Source organism: Taudactylus pleione, unplaced genomic scaffold, assembly GCF_031769625.1.
Source record: "Taudactylus pleione unplaced genomic scaffold, aTauple2 ptg000205l, whole genome shotgun sequence".
NCBI classification, from domain to species: Eukaryota; Metazoa; Chordata; class Amphibia; order Anura; family Myobatrachidae; genus Taudactylus; species Taudactylus pleione.
In genome coordinates, this window is record NW_028284607.1 from 2,071,890 (window position 1) to 2,088,875 (window position 16,986).

General features: G+C 44.5%; 1 protein-coding gene across 1 annotated transcript in view; it reads left to right on the forward strand.

Annotated features, from left to right (window-relative positions):
- Positions 1-245: 245 nt before the first annotated feature.
- Positions 246-16,986, forward strand: part of LOC148517946 (somatomedin-B and thrombospondin type-1 domain-containing protein-like) — a 72,859-nt gene continuing 56,118 nt past the window's right edge. Inside the window, exon 1 of the mRNA XM_088477948.1 lies at positions 246-474. Within this exon, the coding sequence (XP_088334074.1) occupies positions 246-474 (229 nt within the window). The remainder of the gene's footprint in view (positions 475-16,986) is intronic.

Genomic DNA, 16,986 nt, shown 5'->3' on the forward strand with positions numbered 1-16,986 from the left:
CAGAGGTGCCTGCTGCCAGACGGGGCTGACCTGACATGACCTAACCCGCGGTCCCTGCTATCTGCATCCTCCGCCCCGTACACCGCTCGCAGCCTGCCTTCTATCACTGCCGGCGGCACATACTAAGCCCTGGTCGGCAGAGGCTCCGAGTTCTGTCACATATAATACCCCGGTTGTGCGGCCACTGTCCCCCGCCATCCTCCCCATTATCCCACCATCGCCTCCTGACCGCTGTATGTCGCAGGATGCAGCTCCGGAGCTCTGGGCTGTGGCTGCTCTTCTGTTCCATATGGGCTGTTCAGGTCCCGGGTGGTCGGTGTTTTTGTGCCAGGCGCGGACATCCCAGGTGCTGCCCGGGAAGGAATAACGCGTGTACCGGCTTCAGCCCTACAGGGAGCACATGTTACTGCGATACCTACTGCCGCCGCAGCGCGGACTGCTGCCAGGACTACCAGGGGGAGTGCGGGCGCAGCGGTGAGTACCTATAAGTGGGGCACTGGGTGGAATCATGTACACTAGTGGCTTCAGGTACATTAGTGGCCATACAATGTACAATAGTGAAGATTTCATGTACATTAGTGGTCATACCATTATCTTAGTGGCCATAATATGTACACTAGTGGCAATTTTATGTACATAAGTGGCCATACCATGTTTCAGTCGCCATAAAATGTACAGTGCTGGCCATACATTAGTGGCCATAAAATGTACTTTAGTGGCCATACATGTATCTTAGTCGCCATAAAATGTAGACTACTGGCCATACCAAGTATCTTACTGGCCATAAAATGTACACTAGTGGTGATACCATGTACCTTAGTAGCCATAACAGCTACAATAGTGGCCATACTTGGCAGCATCTTTCAGGCCAAGGTGTGTTTATACGTGTCACAGGTAGTGCTAAGCTGATCATAGGCCAGTGGTTCTGAAACTGTGGCTGGGGTGCCTCGGAACACTTGCAGGGGTGCCTCAGGTTGGTGGTCCAGCACCAAATCAAATTCTTTATGGTAAATGTAATTTAAATATGTGCACAAAAAGAAGCACAAACCTGCCCACCACTATATAACCAAACCTAAAGATGACAGGTAAGCAGAATTTACTTCACTGCATTTTTTTTCAGAATTTCTCAATAACAAACTTTTGGCTTAGGGGTGCCGTGAAAACAATGCTGATGCACTAGGGCGCCGTGATTCAAAAAAGTTTGGGAACCATTGTCATAGGCATTAGTCAAGGGTGGCCACAGGCATAGGACACAAATATATCCTCATTGTACACTTATGCTGTAACACTTATGCTGTTCATTAGAGGAGCAGATTTGAATTGGAACATTGTGTAGATTTTGTGCTGCATTGGACTAGCAAGGAATAACGTTTTACTGAGATAAGAAAAAAAAGCATCAACACATAAATAAATCACTCCGCATACACGGGTACTTTACACAATTAGTGCAAGACTCATAAATGATCCCAATAACAGATTAAGTCAACACAATTCAATTTTGTGTGCTACAAAAATGTAGATTTCGAGGATTGTAATGTCAACCAAAATATTGAACAGTTAACCATTGGCATAACTATACCTCTCAAGACCCTGGGCAAAATGTGCTACTGTGCTCGCTGAGCTTCATGTACAGTAACAGAAACTAGAAAAAAATATCCCAACATATGGCATAACATTTCCCAAGATCAATCAACTCTGCTTTCATTTTGCTTTCACTTGTTTTAATATGTTCATCAACATGTTTTAATATGTTCTTCATTTACTAAATGTACACATGCATCTCATTCAGGGGCCTATTTATTAAGCTCTTCATGCAGTTCATTATAGGATTACTACCGGAGAAATTAAAAATGTGTTAGGCCTTAAACTATTTACCAGTGGTTACTGCCGCTCCCATATATGTCCCTATAGATGGTGATTTATCAAAAGTCAAAAAAGTAAAGGTGATGCCACCTCAGAATGGCATTATCTTACCTTTATCATGGCGTCAGCAAAGCCATTGAGGTGGGTTTTTGCCAGAGCTTGCATTAGAGCCCTGACATGGTAAATAGTGGTTGTAAATCATTATATGACGATGCATATGGAAGCCACTTAGGAATATATTTACTAGTGCAGGTTTTTAGAACTGGAGATGTTGCTCATACCCCTTAGGGGCATATTCAATTGGTATGCAGTAGGGAAGCCGGCGGACCTAATCCCGACAGCCGGCTTCCCAACTGTCATATCCCAGCAAGGGTCTTAAAGACAGGCGTCGATATGCCGACTCCTATCATTAGATATATGCCGGGAGCCCGACACCCGGCATCCCGATCGAAGGGACGCTGGGTGCCGAGCGCGGATAGCCGCCGGGGGGGGGGAGCGTTAGGTTTAGGGTTACCGGGGGGGACTTAGGGCTAGGCACCCCCCCGGGAGGTTAGGTTTAGGCTAGGGGAAGGGGGGGTTAGCGTTAGGCACCCACCGGGGGGGATTGGGGAACATAGGGTTAGGCACTCCCCCCCGGGGGACTTAGGTTTAGGCGGCTGGGAAGGGGGGATTAGGGTTAGGCACTGGGGGGGAAGGTTAGGGTTAGGCACCCCTAAGGGAGAGTTAGGGTGTAGAAATAGGTTAGTATATACTTACCTTTGACGATCGGGATTTCCTCCTCTGTCGGGATGCCGCTGTCGGGATTCCAACCGCTGGGCATGGGTCCGGCGGTAAAGCATACCGATTCCTATTCAATTAGCCTCAGGATTTACCCCATGGCTAATTGCCGAGCCGAACCTTTTCAGTTAGCGGGGATACCTCGCGTGCGAATCCCCGCAGTTGGACTTTACATCGCATTTCATGGAGGTATGAGGTATAATCCGCATAAAAACCACCATGATAGTGTTACGTGTAGTGTAACAATTAGAATTTTCATCATTGTCTTTACAGTGGAACTACAAGTCCCAGCAAGCCTCCCCCGCATGCTGGTACTTGGAAAACCACAAGTACCAGCATGCGGGGCATTAAGTGCCCACTGGTACCTGTAGTTCACCTGTAAAAAAATGGTCAATAAAACACACAACACACCGTGAAAATAAAGCATTATTGCATCCATAAACACACTTAGACATACTCACCTGTTTCCAGATGTTCCCGTCCCCTTGTCAACGTAAAGTATCCCAACAAATGACCTGTTAAAAAAAGATCCAATACTCACCTTTATTTCCCTCGATGTTCTCAGCAGAAATCCAATATGGGCTCCGGATACAGTGTAACAACATGTTTCTGCATGCTGTTACAGTGCGCTAATGTCAGCTTGTGGGACAGAGTTGTCTTTAGTCCCGGGCCACCAGATAATTAGCGGCAGCTAACATTAGCGGCCGCTCATTGGCTGGGATCCACGTGGGCTTAGCCAATGAGCGGCTCCTCCATGTGGGTCCCAGCCAATGAGCGGTATATGATAAATGAGCCCCAAAGTCTGAAAATGATATACAAGTTAAATTTTGTTTGTTCCCATTAAAAGAAGCCTAGAAAGCTGGGGTTGTCTTATTTCCACATTAAAATACACGGAAGTGACGACAAGGCTAGTTTGGACCTGTAGATTGCAATAACTGGAAATGCAAATCTTGTATATCTATCTTTAATCTATTTGTCCAGATAAATAAAATATACATGTGCTGTGTATCCACCATTAAGGAGCTGCTACGCTATGTTTTTTGGGCCTCGCTCTGAATCAGGGCGGGCGCTGGTTTTTTTTAGGAGCGACCACCAACAGCTATAGCGAGCTGCCATGATGATGGTCGCGATGGTCAAGACCATCGTGACCATCGGGCTTGCGACGAGACCCTGAGAGCTTCTAGCACAAATAGAGCCGGAAGCTCTCCCATTCACATCACTGGTGATGTCAGTGGGGCCGCCCACAAACGGCAGGCGTTCGCATGGGAACGCCTCCGTTTGTGAAGCCACCCCCCCTCGTCACGCTTTCAAAATGGGGCGAGCTGTCGATCAACATCGACAGCCGCCCCTTTTGTAGTGAGTCCCGGAGCGAGTGCTTTGCGCTTGCTCCGGGGCTCGCGCGTGCGCACTGTTCCACCATCGGCCCGCTTATGAGCGGGTTTGAATCAGGCCCTTCATCTCTTCTTGTGACACTTATACTGCTCAACCTTGTAGGAGTTGTAGTACAGCAACACATGGTTAGTACTAGTTAGCTACAGAGTCAATATGTGACCACAGGTTCTATTTAACATTGGTGGCAGTGGGCCGGTGGTATCACAGTGATACCTAATGATGTATTGATGCCATTTACCATGCCTGGGCTCCTTTTAGATCTCAAGTGATATCTGCATGCAGAGGAATAGTCATAGAATATAGTGATCTGACCCAACAAGGCTTCAGGAAAGTCTTTCTAGTTTGCTGGTCCACTTGATGGATAAGATTGATGATTTCTGAGAAGCTTTTGTTAAATTTACTCAGTTTGCCGTCTCTGAAGCGGTGTATAGCGCAAAATGAGTTACCACAGGAGACCTATGCAATTTTTTTTCTGCCTGCGGTTAACCTGTATATAAATGATGTATATCTGTCTATGTGTAGTTTAGTGACCAAAATGTAAGCACCCCTGGATTGGTGATTTAGAAATCTGTACTTAAATTTGTCGATTTTATTGGGTTTCTCTGTCCCATTACTTTTTTTTTTTAAATACTTTAGTTGGATTTTTTTATTAAGGTGAAGTGAATAAAAGTTTCATTATATAACTCCTCTTGTGCAGGTACTGCAACTTGCATTTATTTTAGGAGGCGGTAGAGGGCCTAACTCTGAGTCAGATGCAAGTGCAAATGCAGACATGTCCCAAGGATATCTGCAAAATGTGCATACATTGTAGAGATCACCACAGCATGCACATGCACACGGACAGAGATCAAATGTGCCACGGATTGATCAGTCTGATGACCAACCACTTTTTCCATGAAATGGGTGGTAACTGGGTGGTGAACATGTGACTGCACAACACTGACCCATCTCGTGGGAGTATCACTGGCGTGTAGGCCGACGTCTGTGCTCATTCAAAGTGTGCGGATGGAGATGGGATGCCTGTATCAGATGGATCTTTTGTAGCCAGCATAGAGTGAGTGCAAGTCCAGGAACTAATGATGACTGCTGCTACGGACACAAAAAAACAGTGGATGGGTCTTCCTTCCACCGCAGACGCATGGATAATCAGTATTAACTGGTGGATACTCACATTAACATAAGGTACCAAGCTGGCTAGGGAGAATGTATGGTAAAGAGGCCGCAGATGCGTCTAATTCAGAATCACCTCCAAAGTTATACTCTCCAATGTGAACTGACATAATCATGACATAGTTATATTGTAGTTTGAAAGGTGACACTTTATATTTTCTTCATAAAAAAAGTATACTGTACAACATGCAGAATAAGACAGGTACAGATGTTGAACAGAAGTGGTACCGTACAGCCATTGTGGTACAGATAGAGCACCAACTGCAGGGTAAGAAGGTAAACATGGAACATGTTGTATCTCATACATGTCCTATTAATGGCTAATCTGGCAACTCTACTAAATCTAAAGGCAGTATTTTCTTTAAGATGTGTAATTGATATATTTAGCTAAGTTGGTGGAGCTGCAGATGTCATATTTTTATCACAGGATATGTTCCTGAATTGCCCTATACATCTCATATGCAGTGATATGTATTATGTATGACTGGTTGTAGTAAAAGGGCCTCTGGCCTTTGATCTACGGATGAGATGAGCTTTACCCTGACTGCATGAACAGCAATGATCAGCATTAGAGAGGATGCCATTTGTGACATGTGAGATCAATGTAAGACCTTCAATTATTTGTGCAAGCTGCAGAAGTCAAAGGTGAATGACATGAATATGACAGCTGCTAACTGCCCCTAATTTCTATGGACACTTCCAGCTTTTAATTATTTGGAAATGCAGACTTTTTTTTATCCCAGATATATCAATATCTACCAGTCTGAAGATAAAATTAAAGTTAATATTTATTAAAGAGAAGGATTTAATACGCATAACGTATGCCATAATCAACTTCAATAAACTAGACATCTAGGGGATCATCACTTGATCAGATGTAGCTACTCAGCAACAATGCCAGATATCAAGCAACAAATACCAGTCAGTACCTAAAGGCAATGAAGCACAAATGAGACAAGATTTCATATAATGTCTGTATTAATAACATCTACAGAATATCGAACTGGTTCAAAATGCACTGTGTTCTAAATGTAAACTACAGTACTAGGAAATGCAGTTTTTATAAAACATTTTCTATTTAACATTTACTTTTTAGTATCCATGCTTCTGTCTTTAATCCAGTGACTGCTTAAATTAATGTTTTATTAAATCTGTAATTAAACACTGTAAAACATGGTACATTTTGCATGTGATTTCTTTTTTCACTTCACCCCCTGATCCTCACAGTAATATAGTTTTTGTCAGGGGAGTAGGTATATGAAGGCTCCATCACAAAAGTTTGTAAGGGCCCCCATGAACCACCCAATAGTGAAAAATGTACATAACACATGTAACTTTGATAAGGAAGAAGCCCCTCCCCCCACTCAGCTTTGGGACCTATAGCAGCTGCACCCCTTGCACCCATGGTAGTTACGCCCATGGTTTTTGTTTGTATTAAAAAGAATGCCGGTCTATTGTTTCTTAAAACGTTTGGAAACAGGAATAAAGTGAGATCCTGCACCTTGTCTGTTGGGACTGAACTTTACTGTTTTTACTTTTATTTTTGCTGCATACAACATGCCCATGCTCATTACCAATGTTGTCTGTTGTTGTAATAGATCATCTGTTTGTTTGCTGGGGATAACTCCTCGTCTCCTTTCCACCATTTGTTATAAGTGTCCACCAAGCTTTTTATTCTACTCATATTGCAAATGAAAGATGTGTTCATATACACAGGCACACAATAAGGCTAGAATAAACTAAGAAACTGCCAACCTTTTTTAGTTCATGTTTTCCCATGGTAAAAAGGTACATCATGTGTTGCTGTTCTACTTAGTGTCAGGTGCATTGTCATGCTGGGTACAGGATCACAGCAGTCAGCATACCGACAGCGGCATCCTGACAGAATCCTGACAGAATTAGTATCCTAATCCTCTCCCTAACCCTAACCCACCCTAACCCACCTTTCCTACAACCTAACCCTAACCTTAACCTTCCCCTCACGCAGCCTAATCCTAACCCTTCCCCTAGTGACTGTCGGGATTCCGACCGCTGGGATGCCAACTACATCCCGCATTGTCCACTTGGGCCTCACACATGGGTGGTCAGATTGGATGTGATCTAGTCATTCTGTAGTCATTCATGTCTAGTGTCATTGGGTCCTATATAATATAAATAATGTCATGTTCCTGGATAGATTTCAACATAAAGAGAGACAATATAAGAGCCTTTTACAGTGAGATTTGCTTCTCCATGTGGTCCTTGGCACATGTTCGCCCATCTCCAGCATTGTCTGCACAGAGCAGCTGATGAGTCTGTAACAGGACAGATGGTGGGTTTGATGGGCATCAGCACCTCCCAGGTAATCCCAACACTGCAAGTTATGTTACTACACTGTTCCACAGTCAAATGGAATATAATTATAATTCTAGGTGTATGGTCATATGTTATACAGTCAGGTGCATAAATATTGGGACATTGACAGAATTTTCATATTTTGGCCTCTATTCACCACCACAATGGCTTTGAAATGAAACAAACAAGATGTGCTTTAACTGCAGACTTTCAGATTTAATTTGAGGGTAATTACATCCAAATCAGATGAACGGTGTAGGAATTACAACGGGGTCTATATGTGCCTCACACTTTTTAAGGGGCCAAAAGTAATGGGACAAACTAAACAATCCTAAATCTAACTTTCACTTTTTAATACTTTGTTGCAAATCCTGTGCAGGCAATTACAGCCTGAAGTCTGGAACGCATAGACATCACTAGACGCTGGGTTTCATCCCTGATGATGCTCTGCCAGGCCTCTACTGCAAATGTCTTCAGTTCCTGCTTGTTCTTGGGGCATTTTCCCTTCAGTTTTGTCTTCATCAAGTGAAATGCATGCTCAATCGGATTCAGGTCAGGGGATTGACTTGGCCATTGCATAACATTCCACTTTTTAGCCTTAAAAAACTCTTTGGTTGATTTTGCAGTATCGGGTCATTGTCCATCTGCACTGTGAAGCGCCGTCCAATGAGTTCTGAAGCATTTGAGTGAATATGAGCATATAATATTGCCCGAAACACTTCAGAATTAATTCTGCTGCTTTTGTCAGCAGTCACATCAATAAATACAAGGGAACCAGTTCCATTGGCAGCCATACATGCCTACGCCATGACACTACCACCACCATGCTTCACTGATGAGGTGGTATGTTTTGAATCATGAGCAGTTCCTTTCCTTCTCCATACTCTTCTCTTCCCATCACTCTGGTACAAGTTGATCTTTGTCTCATCTGTCCATAGGATGTTCCAGAACTGTAATGGCTTTTTTAGATGTTGTTTGGCAAACTCTAATCTGGTCTTCCTGTTTTTGAGGCTCACCAATGGTTTACATCTTGTGGTGAACCCTCTATATTCACTGTTGTGAGTCTTCTCTTGATTGTTGACTTTGACACATATACACCTACCTACTGGAGAGTGTTCTTGATTTAGCCAACTGTTGTGAAGGGGTTTTTCTTCACCAGGGAAATAATTCTTCTGTCATCCACCACAGTTGTTTTCCGTGGTCTTCTGGGTCTTTTGGTGTTGCTGAGCTCTCCGGGGCGTTCTTTCTTTTTAAGACTGTTCCAAACAGTTGATTTGGCCACACCTAATGTTTTTGCTATCTCTCTGATGGGTTTGTTTTGATTTTTCAGCCTAATGATGGCTTGCTTCACTGATAGTGCCAGCTCTTTGGATCTCATATTGAGAGTCGACAGCAACTGATTCCAAATGCAAATGTGACACCTAGAATCAACTCCAGACCTTTTACCTGCTTAATTGATAATGAAATAACGAGGGAATAGCCCACACCTGTCCATGAAACAGCTTTTGAGTTGATAGTCCCATTACTTTTGGCCCCTTAAAAAGTGGGAGGCACATATAGAAACCGTTGTAATTCCTACACCGTTCACCTGATTTGGATGTAATTACCCTCAAATTGAATCTGAACGTCTGCAGTTAAAGCACATCTTGTTTGACAGAATTTTCATATTTTGGCCTCTATTCACCACCACAATGGCTGTGAAATTAAACAATGTCCCAATATTTATGCACCTGACTGTATATGTCCTGACAAAGTGTTTCATTGTATAGAAGTCCTACAGTCAATTATTAATACTAATTTGATGCATTTAAAATATATCTACTTAGATAATGGTAAAGTGCCTTTTTGCAGCAAAAATGTCAGAGGCTTACAGTTCATACCATGTTAACATCTCCTGTACAGTATATGTCATAGATATGTGGGGGAGAAAATGTATCTGGGTTCTGTCTGACTTTTCAGGTTCTTTCTCTGCCTTATATGGACTATATTACCAGGACATGGACAGGACTCCAAACTTGGTAAGACGTGTATAATTAGTATGCCTGCACAATGTAAAAACCTCTGTTGAACAGGGACCCCGTTAGAGGCAGACATATATACAGGGCACTACAGTTACATTGAACATTGACATTATATATTATAAGTGCATAATTTAATAATTTTTATGTAATATCATATTTCTATCAGCACTGATAACAGTGAAGAGTGTGCAGTTGAGTACTTGAAAGTAATGGAGCAAGTACAGTATTCTAAACTTCATATTGGCTGATGTCGGCCTACACATTCCCAACATGTACTTATCTAAAATAAAGACTCAGAAGCAGATATTGGTGGGAAAAAATGGGTCAGCTTTTATTTAATTTTAAATATTAATTGAAAAGGGGAAAGTATGATGGCAAAGACTGACAGTGTAACCATCTGTAAACCTCCATTACCAGGCCTAGATGGGGGCCTTTTGCCAGCCTATCATACTCCACTCAAGGTATCCTGCTCCCCTCCCAATGGCACAAATCCATAAGGCCCACCTGCACCAGTGGTGCTGCTGACCCCAGTAAGGTAGAATCAGTTTAAAACCTTGTATTGGTGAGGAGCACATCTCAAGATCTAAAACTAGACAGTCACTGTAGCCACTCTTTCCTGCAAAACCAAAAAGCAGACAAAAATTAGGGTGGAAGGGTGGGATGTCCGACAGACAAGAGGAACTAGAAAGTTGCACAGACATATCATCACACACACCCGTAACTGCTTAACCAATAAAACTGCAAATATGCAAATAGCCTAACACTACAACAATTAACCCTGTTTAGTCTGTGTCAGCTGACCCAGGTCTCGTATTTAAAACCCCCCAAAAACTTCTTAATGGATTTGCGATTCCTGGGCGTTTGAAGGTGGAGACTAGGATGTGACTTAAAGTGATTGCAAAAGGAGGCGTTTCCTGGGCATTATGGGAGTGTCACAGGTGTGTCTGGGAACACTGCTGTGTTCCCAATCACAAATGCCATGTTTAGTTGGATTTTTAGGAGAGTAGATAGAGTAAGCCCTTGCAAATATTGATGGTGCGATTGATGTTGCATCGATGTTGGAGTGTTTACAATCTCCATCGCGAATGCACAGACCACACAGTCTGAAAGTGGGTGTCTCACCGCTTGTACTCTCCATCGTACTGTGGAGCACAAAAGGAAGGCTGAGATTAGCATTTGCATATTCCCTACCCTCCAACATGACCCCTCCCATCAGGTACACACAGGCGCGCCGGGTAAAGGGGGCATGGCCTAATTGCTGGAGGCATGGTCACGCCCCCTTAGGAGAAGGGGAAAAAAATATCTGGAGATGGGGGTGCTGTGAGCCCCTCAGCCCGGCGCATAGCCAGTGGGAGGCGTGATCGCTCCCCCCACAGGCATGAGCAGTCTCCCAGTGCAGCCCAGCACACGCGCCCCTCCCTGGTAGGCCACGCCCCGTTTTATTGAGCGCACGGGCATAGAACCCCTGGGCACCCCGACCTTGCTTCCGGTCTTGTGGGCTCACTGGAGTCCTACACTCCTATAGTGTCCGCGGCTAAGATTTTTTTAAAAGCTGGCAGGCTTCAGCAGATGCAACCGGCGCTTCTGATTGCAGAGCTGTTAAGGAGAGCGATCTCTCTGTGTTCTGCTGCAGATAACTGAGAGGTGTTGGGGTTAGGCTGTGGGATAGGTGGGTAAGGAGGAGGGTTGACCTTGGAGGACAAGTTACTGCTGTTTGGAGTTGCCCCTGCCTTCTGCTTATGGTATGGCTGAATGTTGGATCTTATGCACAGTACATTGTAGGTAATCTGATAAGGACCCACCAAGCTCCGGGATGTGGCTGAGGTTCATATTCACCGGCACCAATGAATTCACTAGAAGGGACGGGTAGGGTCAGGCACCTACCCCGATGGTTAGGTTTAGGCACCAAGGGGAGCATTAGGGTTAGGGTGAAGATTAGGGTTAGAAAAAAAAAAGTGTCGACCATTTTCAGGTCGACCATATGCATGTCGACCTTTTGACCCTATTGTCCATTTGTACATATCAACCTTAAATGTGAACATTTAGTGTGTCGACATTTTGTCCCTGTCGACCTATTGCCTGTCTAACATCTGGTGTCTATCTAGACATTGGGGGGTATTCAATTAGGCAGCGAAAAGTCATTTTCGCCTATTTCAATTGTCCCCGTATTCAATTTCAAAGACTTTTGGCAGGTTCGAAAAGTCTTTGAAAAAAAAAACGGGGATAACTTAACTGAAATAAGTGGCGAAAAAAGTGCAGAATTGGGGTTTAGGGGTGCAGGCTTTAAAAAAAATAGCCTGCACCCATGGGAATGTAATTTAAAAATAAACTGTGTCACAAAAAGTTTTTTTTAAAAATCGGGACACCCAAAAAAAATTAATTTTAATTTTGGGGTTAAAAAAAAAAAATGGGGAACATGTTGTTAAATAACGAAATTAATTCAGGGGGGGTTCCCAAGTATGCGGCAGGTGTTTAAAAGAATGCGAGTGTTAGCAGCAGGTGCATTTTTGCAGAATTTTTAAAAATAACTCTAGGTACTTAAAAATATGCTTACCCCCATTTACATGTACCACAAATTTGATAGGACTAGTTAATTTAAAAAAAAGTGCTATTCTTCACTTCTCCATAGCCGCAAATATGCACCTGCCGCGGCTATTACAAACCCCGACTTCCTTCAGCAGGCAAAAATGGGGGTACTCATAGTGATCCCCAATGTCTGGACAGCTTTAGGGGGGTTCCAGGCACATTTCCCGAAAATTCCCGTTTTTTTTCGTAGATACTATTTCACCGGGTCCCGTTTTTGCTCATTTTAAATTGAATACGGGGATAAAGCGGGCACGTGCCCGATACTTTATCCCCAGAAAAGCGCCAATGTGGAGCGAAAAGTCCAGCATCGACTTTTCGCTCCCTAATTGAATATGGCCTTTTGTCTACTTTTTACTGTAGAGCCACATCCATTTACTTCAGCAGAAGATTTCTTTCATTACCATTACTAATTACTGTGAACTGGAACGTATATAATGTATGGTGAGCAAATCTGACTTTTTATACTTGTATGTTATAGGCTATATAAATTCCTTTATTTTATTCCCATATTGTGCTGTTTATTTTTGGGTATTATAAGTACACTTCTTAAGGTGTCCATACACAGTGCGATAAAACAGTTGATCCGACAGATTGGTACGATTTGGCTGCTCTATTGTATCGTGTATGGGCATGATATCGGACAGCGCACACCTGTGTGGTCGTACATTGCACCTCCAGATTTTACTACTGGGGATGTGATGTGCGATCCCATGCAGCGCTGTGGGGGAGGGGGGAGCCGGCATATCGGGCAGTCGGCCGCCCGATTGTACCGTGTGTGGGGACCGCCCAATATGTCGGACGTCGGATCCCCCATCGTGTTGCACGATGCATATCACACCGTGTATGGCCAGCTTAAGTTCAACATTTGACTTATTACATGTATTAAATATTGTATTTACTGTATTGAGTATGTAGTCCAATTGTGTTTGCAGTGCCACCCCACTTCTTTTTATTCTATTTCTCAGTGGCATCACTCACAGGCGGTGTGCGGCAGCCTTCACATTTGTTTTGTTTTTTTTACTACAAAATGCTGGCTGGGTGCCTGGTTAATCCTTCTGTCTAATAAATATGTAAATAAATAATACATCTGATATAAGTGGAATATTTATGTACATGACTAGAGTAAATCTTGCTAGCATATCTGCCTCATTGCCTCAGTGAAATCAGCTTTCTCTAAGTATATGTTTATGAGAGTTACCTTCCCTTTCTGATATCCCTTTGAACATATTGGGGATGATGTTGAGTTGGACCCAAGTGTCAGTGCGCATGGTTCTTGCGGAATATCAGCATACTGCGCACGTGCCAAAGAAAAGGGCCCGATGATGTGGATGAAGTTCGTTAATATGTACAGATTGCTCCATCCTTCAAATGACCATACTATCCGTTTAATGGGTGCTGCTAGTTGGTAATTTGGAGGCGACCATGCATGGAACTGAACCATCTCATGTCAGCTGACTTTAGTGGTCATTCACAGTGTGTGGATGGAGATGGGACGCCTGTCTTAGATGGATCTTTTGCACACAGCGTGGGGCTGGTGTAATCTTTAATAACAATGATGACCGCTGCAACTGCGGACGCAAGAACAGTGCGTGGGATAGGCTTCCACAGGCAGTACCATAGATTTTTAGCATTTACGGGCAGATTCTCGCATTACCGTAATGTAGTAAGCAGGCAACCGCAGACAGACGCAAAAGGATCAGCGGATGTGTTCAACTCATTGCCCCATTGTATTCTTTTGGTTCTTTAATTTCAGATACTACAGTAATAACAGCAGCAGGCACACACGTGGTGCCAGTGATGTCACCCAACCTCTCTATTCTGTGTCCGCTACCCATGAGCCTTGGCATAACAGCAGTAGCATGTGACTTTTCCCATTTGTGATGAATATTGGAGAAAATTGCAGAATAATGTATTCTTCAATTTTCTCCAATATTCATCACAATCAGGAAAGTCACAAGTCCAGAAAGACTTACAGAATATCTTGGTTTGCTAACACCATAACTGTTTCTTAGCTCTGATTGCTGTGGATGATTTGAGAGGGTAAAATTTTACACGTTTCCAAAAAGGTTATGTGCAGTAAAAGCAGCACTGAATTGAACGACTGCAGCACATGTCCAATCAGATTCCACATTCACTACACATTTCCAATTAATTTTACAGTGTGCCTCCAGTTCTCAGTCCCCCTCAGGGCAGGCTCCACTGCTGATTGTAAAGTAGTTGAAGAGAAGCCGTGCCTGCCCCAGGTGTGTTAGCATCCGGTGCAGGTCTGTATCAGGATGACAGTCTGACCTGGTCTGTGTTGCACTGCCGCCTCTTCCCTCCCCTTCTCTCTCCCCCTGAGCTACTGTAATTCCATAAATGCCAGCAGCTCGGTGGAGGGCGGAGTTCTCATGAAGCTCTATTCTCAATCTCCGCTGGAGCCGGCCAGGTTTCGATGGCTGATGGATGCTGCCCTGTGCAGTTGCACTGCTTAAACTTCCATAGACCTGGCCCTGCAGGGAAGGGGGACACAAAGAAGGTGCTCCCAATAAACGGACGCTGGTCCTGGAAGCTTCCTTAAATTTTAGACAAGTACCATTTTACTTTGTGTTGCAATATATATGATATATGCAGACCGTCCAACATGACCCGTTCCATTAGGTACAAATTGTGCTGCTCCTGGACTTCCTGCTTAATTGATCATTTCAGCCACCTGTGTTGAAACACCTTTCTAATGAGGTGGCTGCAATTATAAATTAGGTGGGAAGTCCAGGAGCAGAGCATTTTGTACCTGATGGAAGGGGTGATGTTGGAGGGTAGGTATATGTCTTTCCTGCTTATAATAAAGGCAGTGACATACAACAGAGCACTGAAGTCCTGTACTGGATAAAGTTACTGATCAATATATTTCAGGCTTGCCTACCCTCCCGATTTGGCCAGGAGCCGCCCGATTTTTGGGTGCCGCTCCTGGCCCCCTGGAAAGGCAGGCAAGCCTCCCGACATTCCTCAACCCTTCCGACCTCCCCCTAGAATATAATGGAAATCCCGACAGCACGGGAGGGGGGGGGGCGGTGACGCGATTCACGCTGAATTGCGTCATCGTGGCCCCGCCCCCTGCTTCACAGTACCAAAAATAACAGTATTGTGAAGAGGGGGCGGAGCCACAATGATGCGATCGTGCGGCCCCACCCCTGACTCCGCCCCCAATGTGTCACAGATATTCGGACACTCCCCCCGCTGTTAGCCAACAATCAGCTCCCTCCCGGAAGGAGGGAACTGGTTGTCGGCAAGTATGATATATCTTGCACTGATGAAACTGTCTACAAATGTAATTTATCTTTGGCGGTAATTTAATAACAGCTTCTTATCATGTTATTATAATGACAATCCATTTGCCGAATTGGCCTAAGGTCATATCTATCTCTCTCCTGCTTCCCCCACCATTTATTAATGATCTCATTTACAGTGCGATCTAGGCATGATATTGCAAGATGCAATCACAGCACTAGAATGTATTATCCAGCACCCACAGGGAGGGACAGGGGCTCTGTCCCTTTGATTTGCCTGGAGTGCTGCCGGGACTACTGCACATGCGCAGTCCCGCTGACTGGCACAGCCAAGGAGGATTCTGGGGGAGCCCTCTGCCGGCTAATTATGGAAAGTGTAGCCCGGGTTAATCTCCAGATTGCTTCTCATTCTGGAAGTTGGTAAATCTGGCAGCATCGCATCCCCCATAGAAACCTATGAGGGCTGCAGCTGCCAGCAGGAATGGAGGGATCTCTCCGATACCTGCTGCGGTCTCTCCTTCATACATATATTAAATATATGTGGTTACCCCAGAAAACTGGTGTATTCGGGGAATAAGCTGCAAATATTTAATGGTAAATGGACCTTTTAGTCATGTAGGGCAATGTTAGTTGCTAAAAACAATCAGATTCCCAGAGTTGGTGATATTGTATGTCCTGCCCTAGAAATAAGGTTATCCATGGGTGTTAGAAAATTAGCACTGGTACTATCAGCGACTGCGAGGAAGTGCATTCTTCACATGTGGATCCAGTCGTCCCCATACTCAAGACCTATTTAAGGAGAAACTATTCTATATTATGAGGATGAACTGGCACCACCCCCAAACGGCCGCAGTTTGTCAAACAGGCTGTGGTTCAGGCGGCACTGCTACCATGATCACAGCACTCATTCTGCACATGCGCAGAACGGGTTCTGCGCATGCGCCCCTCCATCGGATATTGTTAGAAACTGAGATAATGTCTGAGCTCGTTAGTCCCGCAACAGCCTTGAGAACTGGTAACTTGGCTTGATGTGGCCTTCGGGCTGAGTAACAGCCTTCGGGCTGAGTAGGAGCCTCTGGGCTGTGTAGCAGCCTTGAGGGCTGGTAAACTTGGCTAGATGCGGCCTTTGGGCCGAGTAGCAGCCTCTGGGCTGTGTAGCAGCCTTGAGGGCTGGTAAGCTTGGCTAGAAGTGCTAAGTGCCGCTGGGATGACAGTAGCGGCAGTATACAGGATTGCGTACTCTGGACGCTAAGGTGCGCTAAGTGCCGCCGGGATGACACTAGCGGCAGTACACAGGATTGTGTACTCAGGACGCTGAGGTGCACTTAGTGCCGCCCTGGCTGACACAAACGGCAGAGAGCTGGTATGCAAACCGTGCCGCCTAGATGACACAAACGGCAGGGATAACAAAGTTGACTGGATCACTAGGAACTCGACTGGATACAGGAGATAATGCCAGAACCGGAAACATGTGAAACGTTACCACCGGCATCTGAGTACTGTTCGCACCAGGAGGAAATAGCCACAGGAGCCAATCCAAAACAAGCCAGGGATGATGGACACTAAATGGGGAGGAG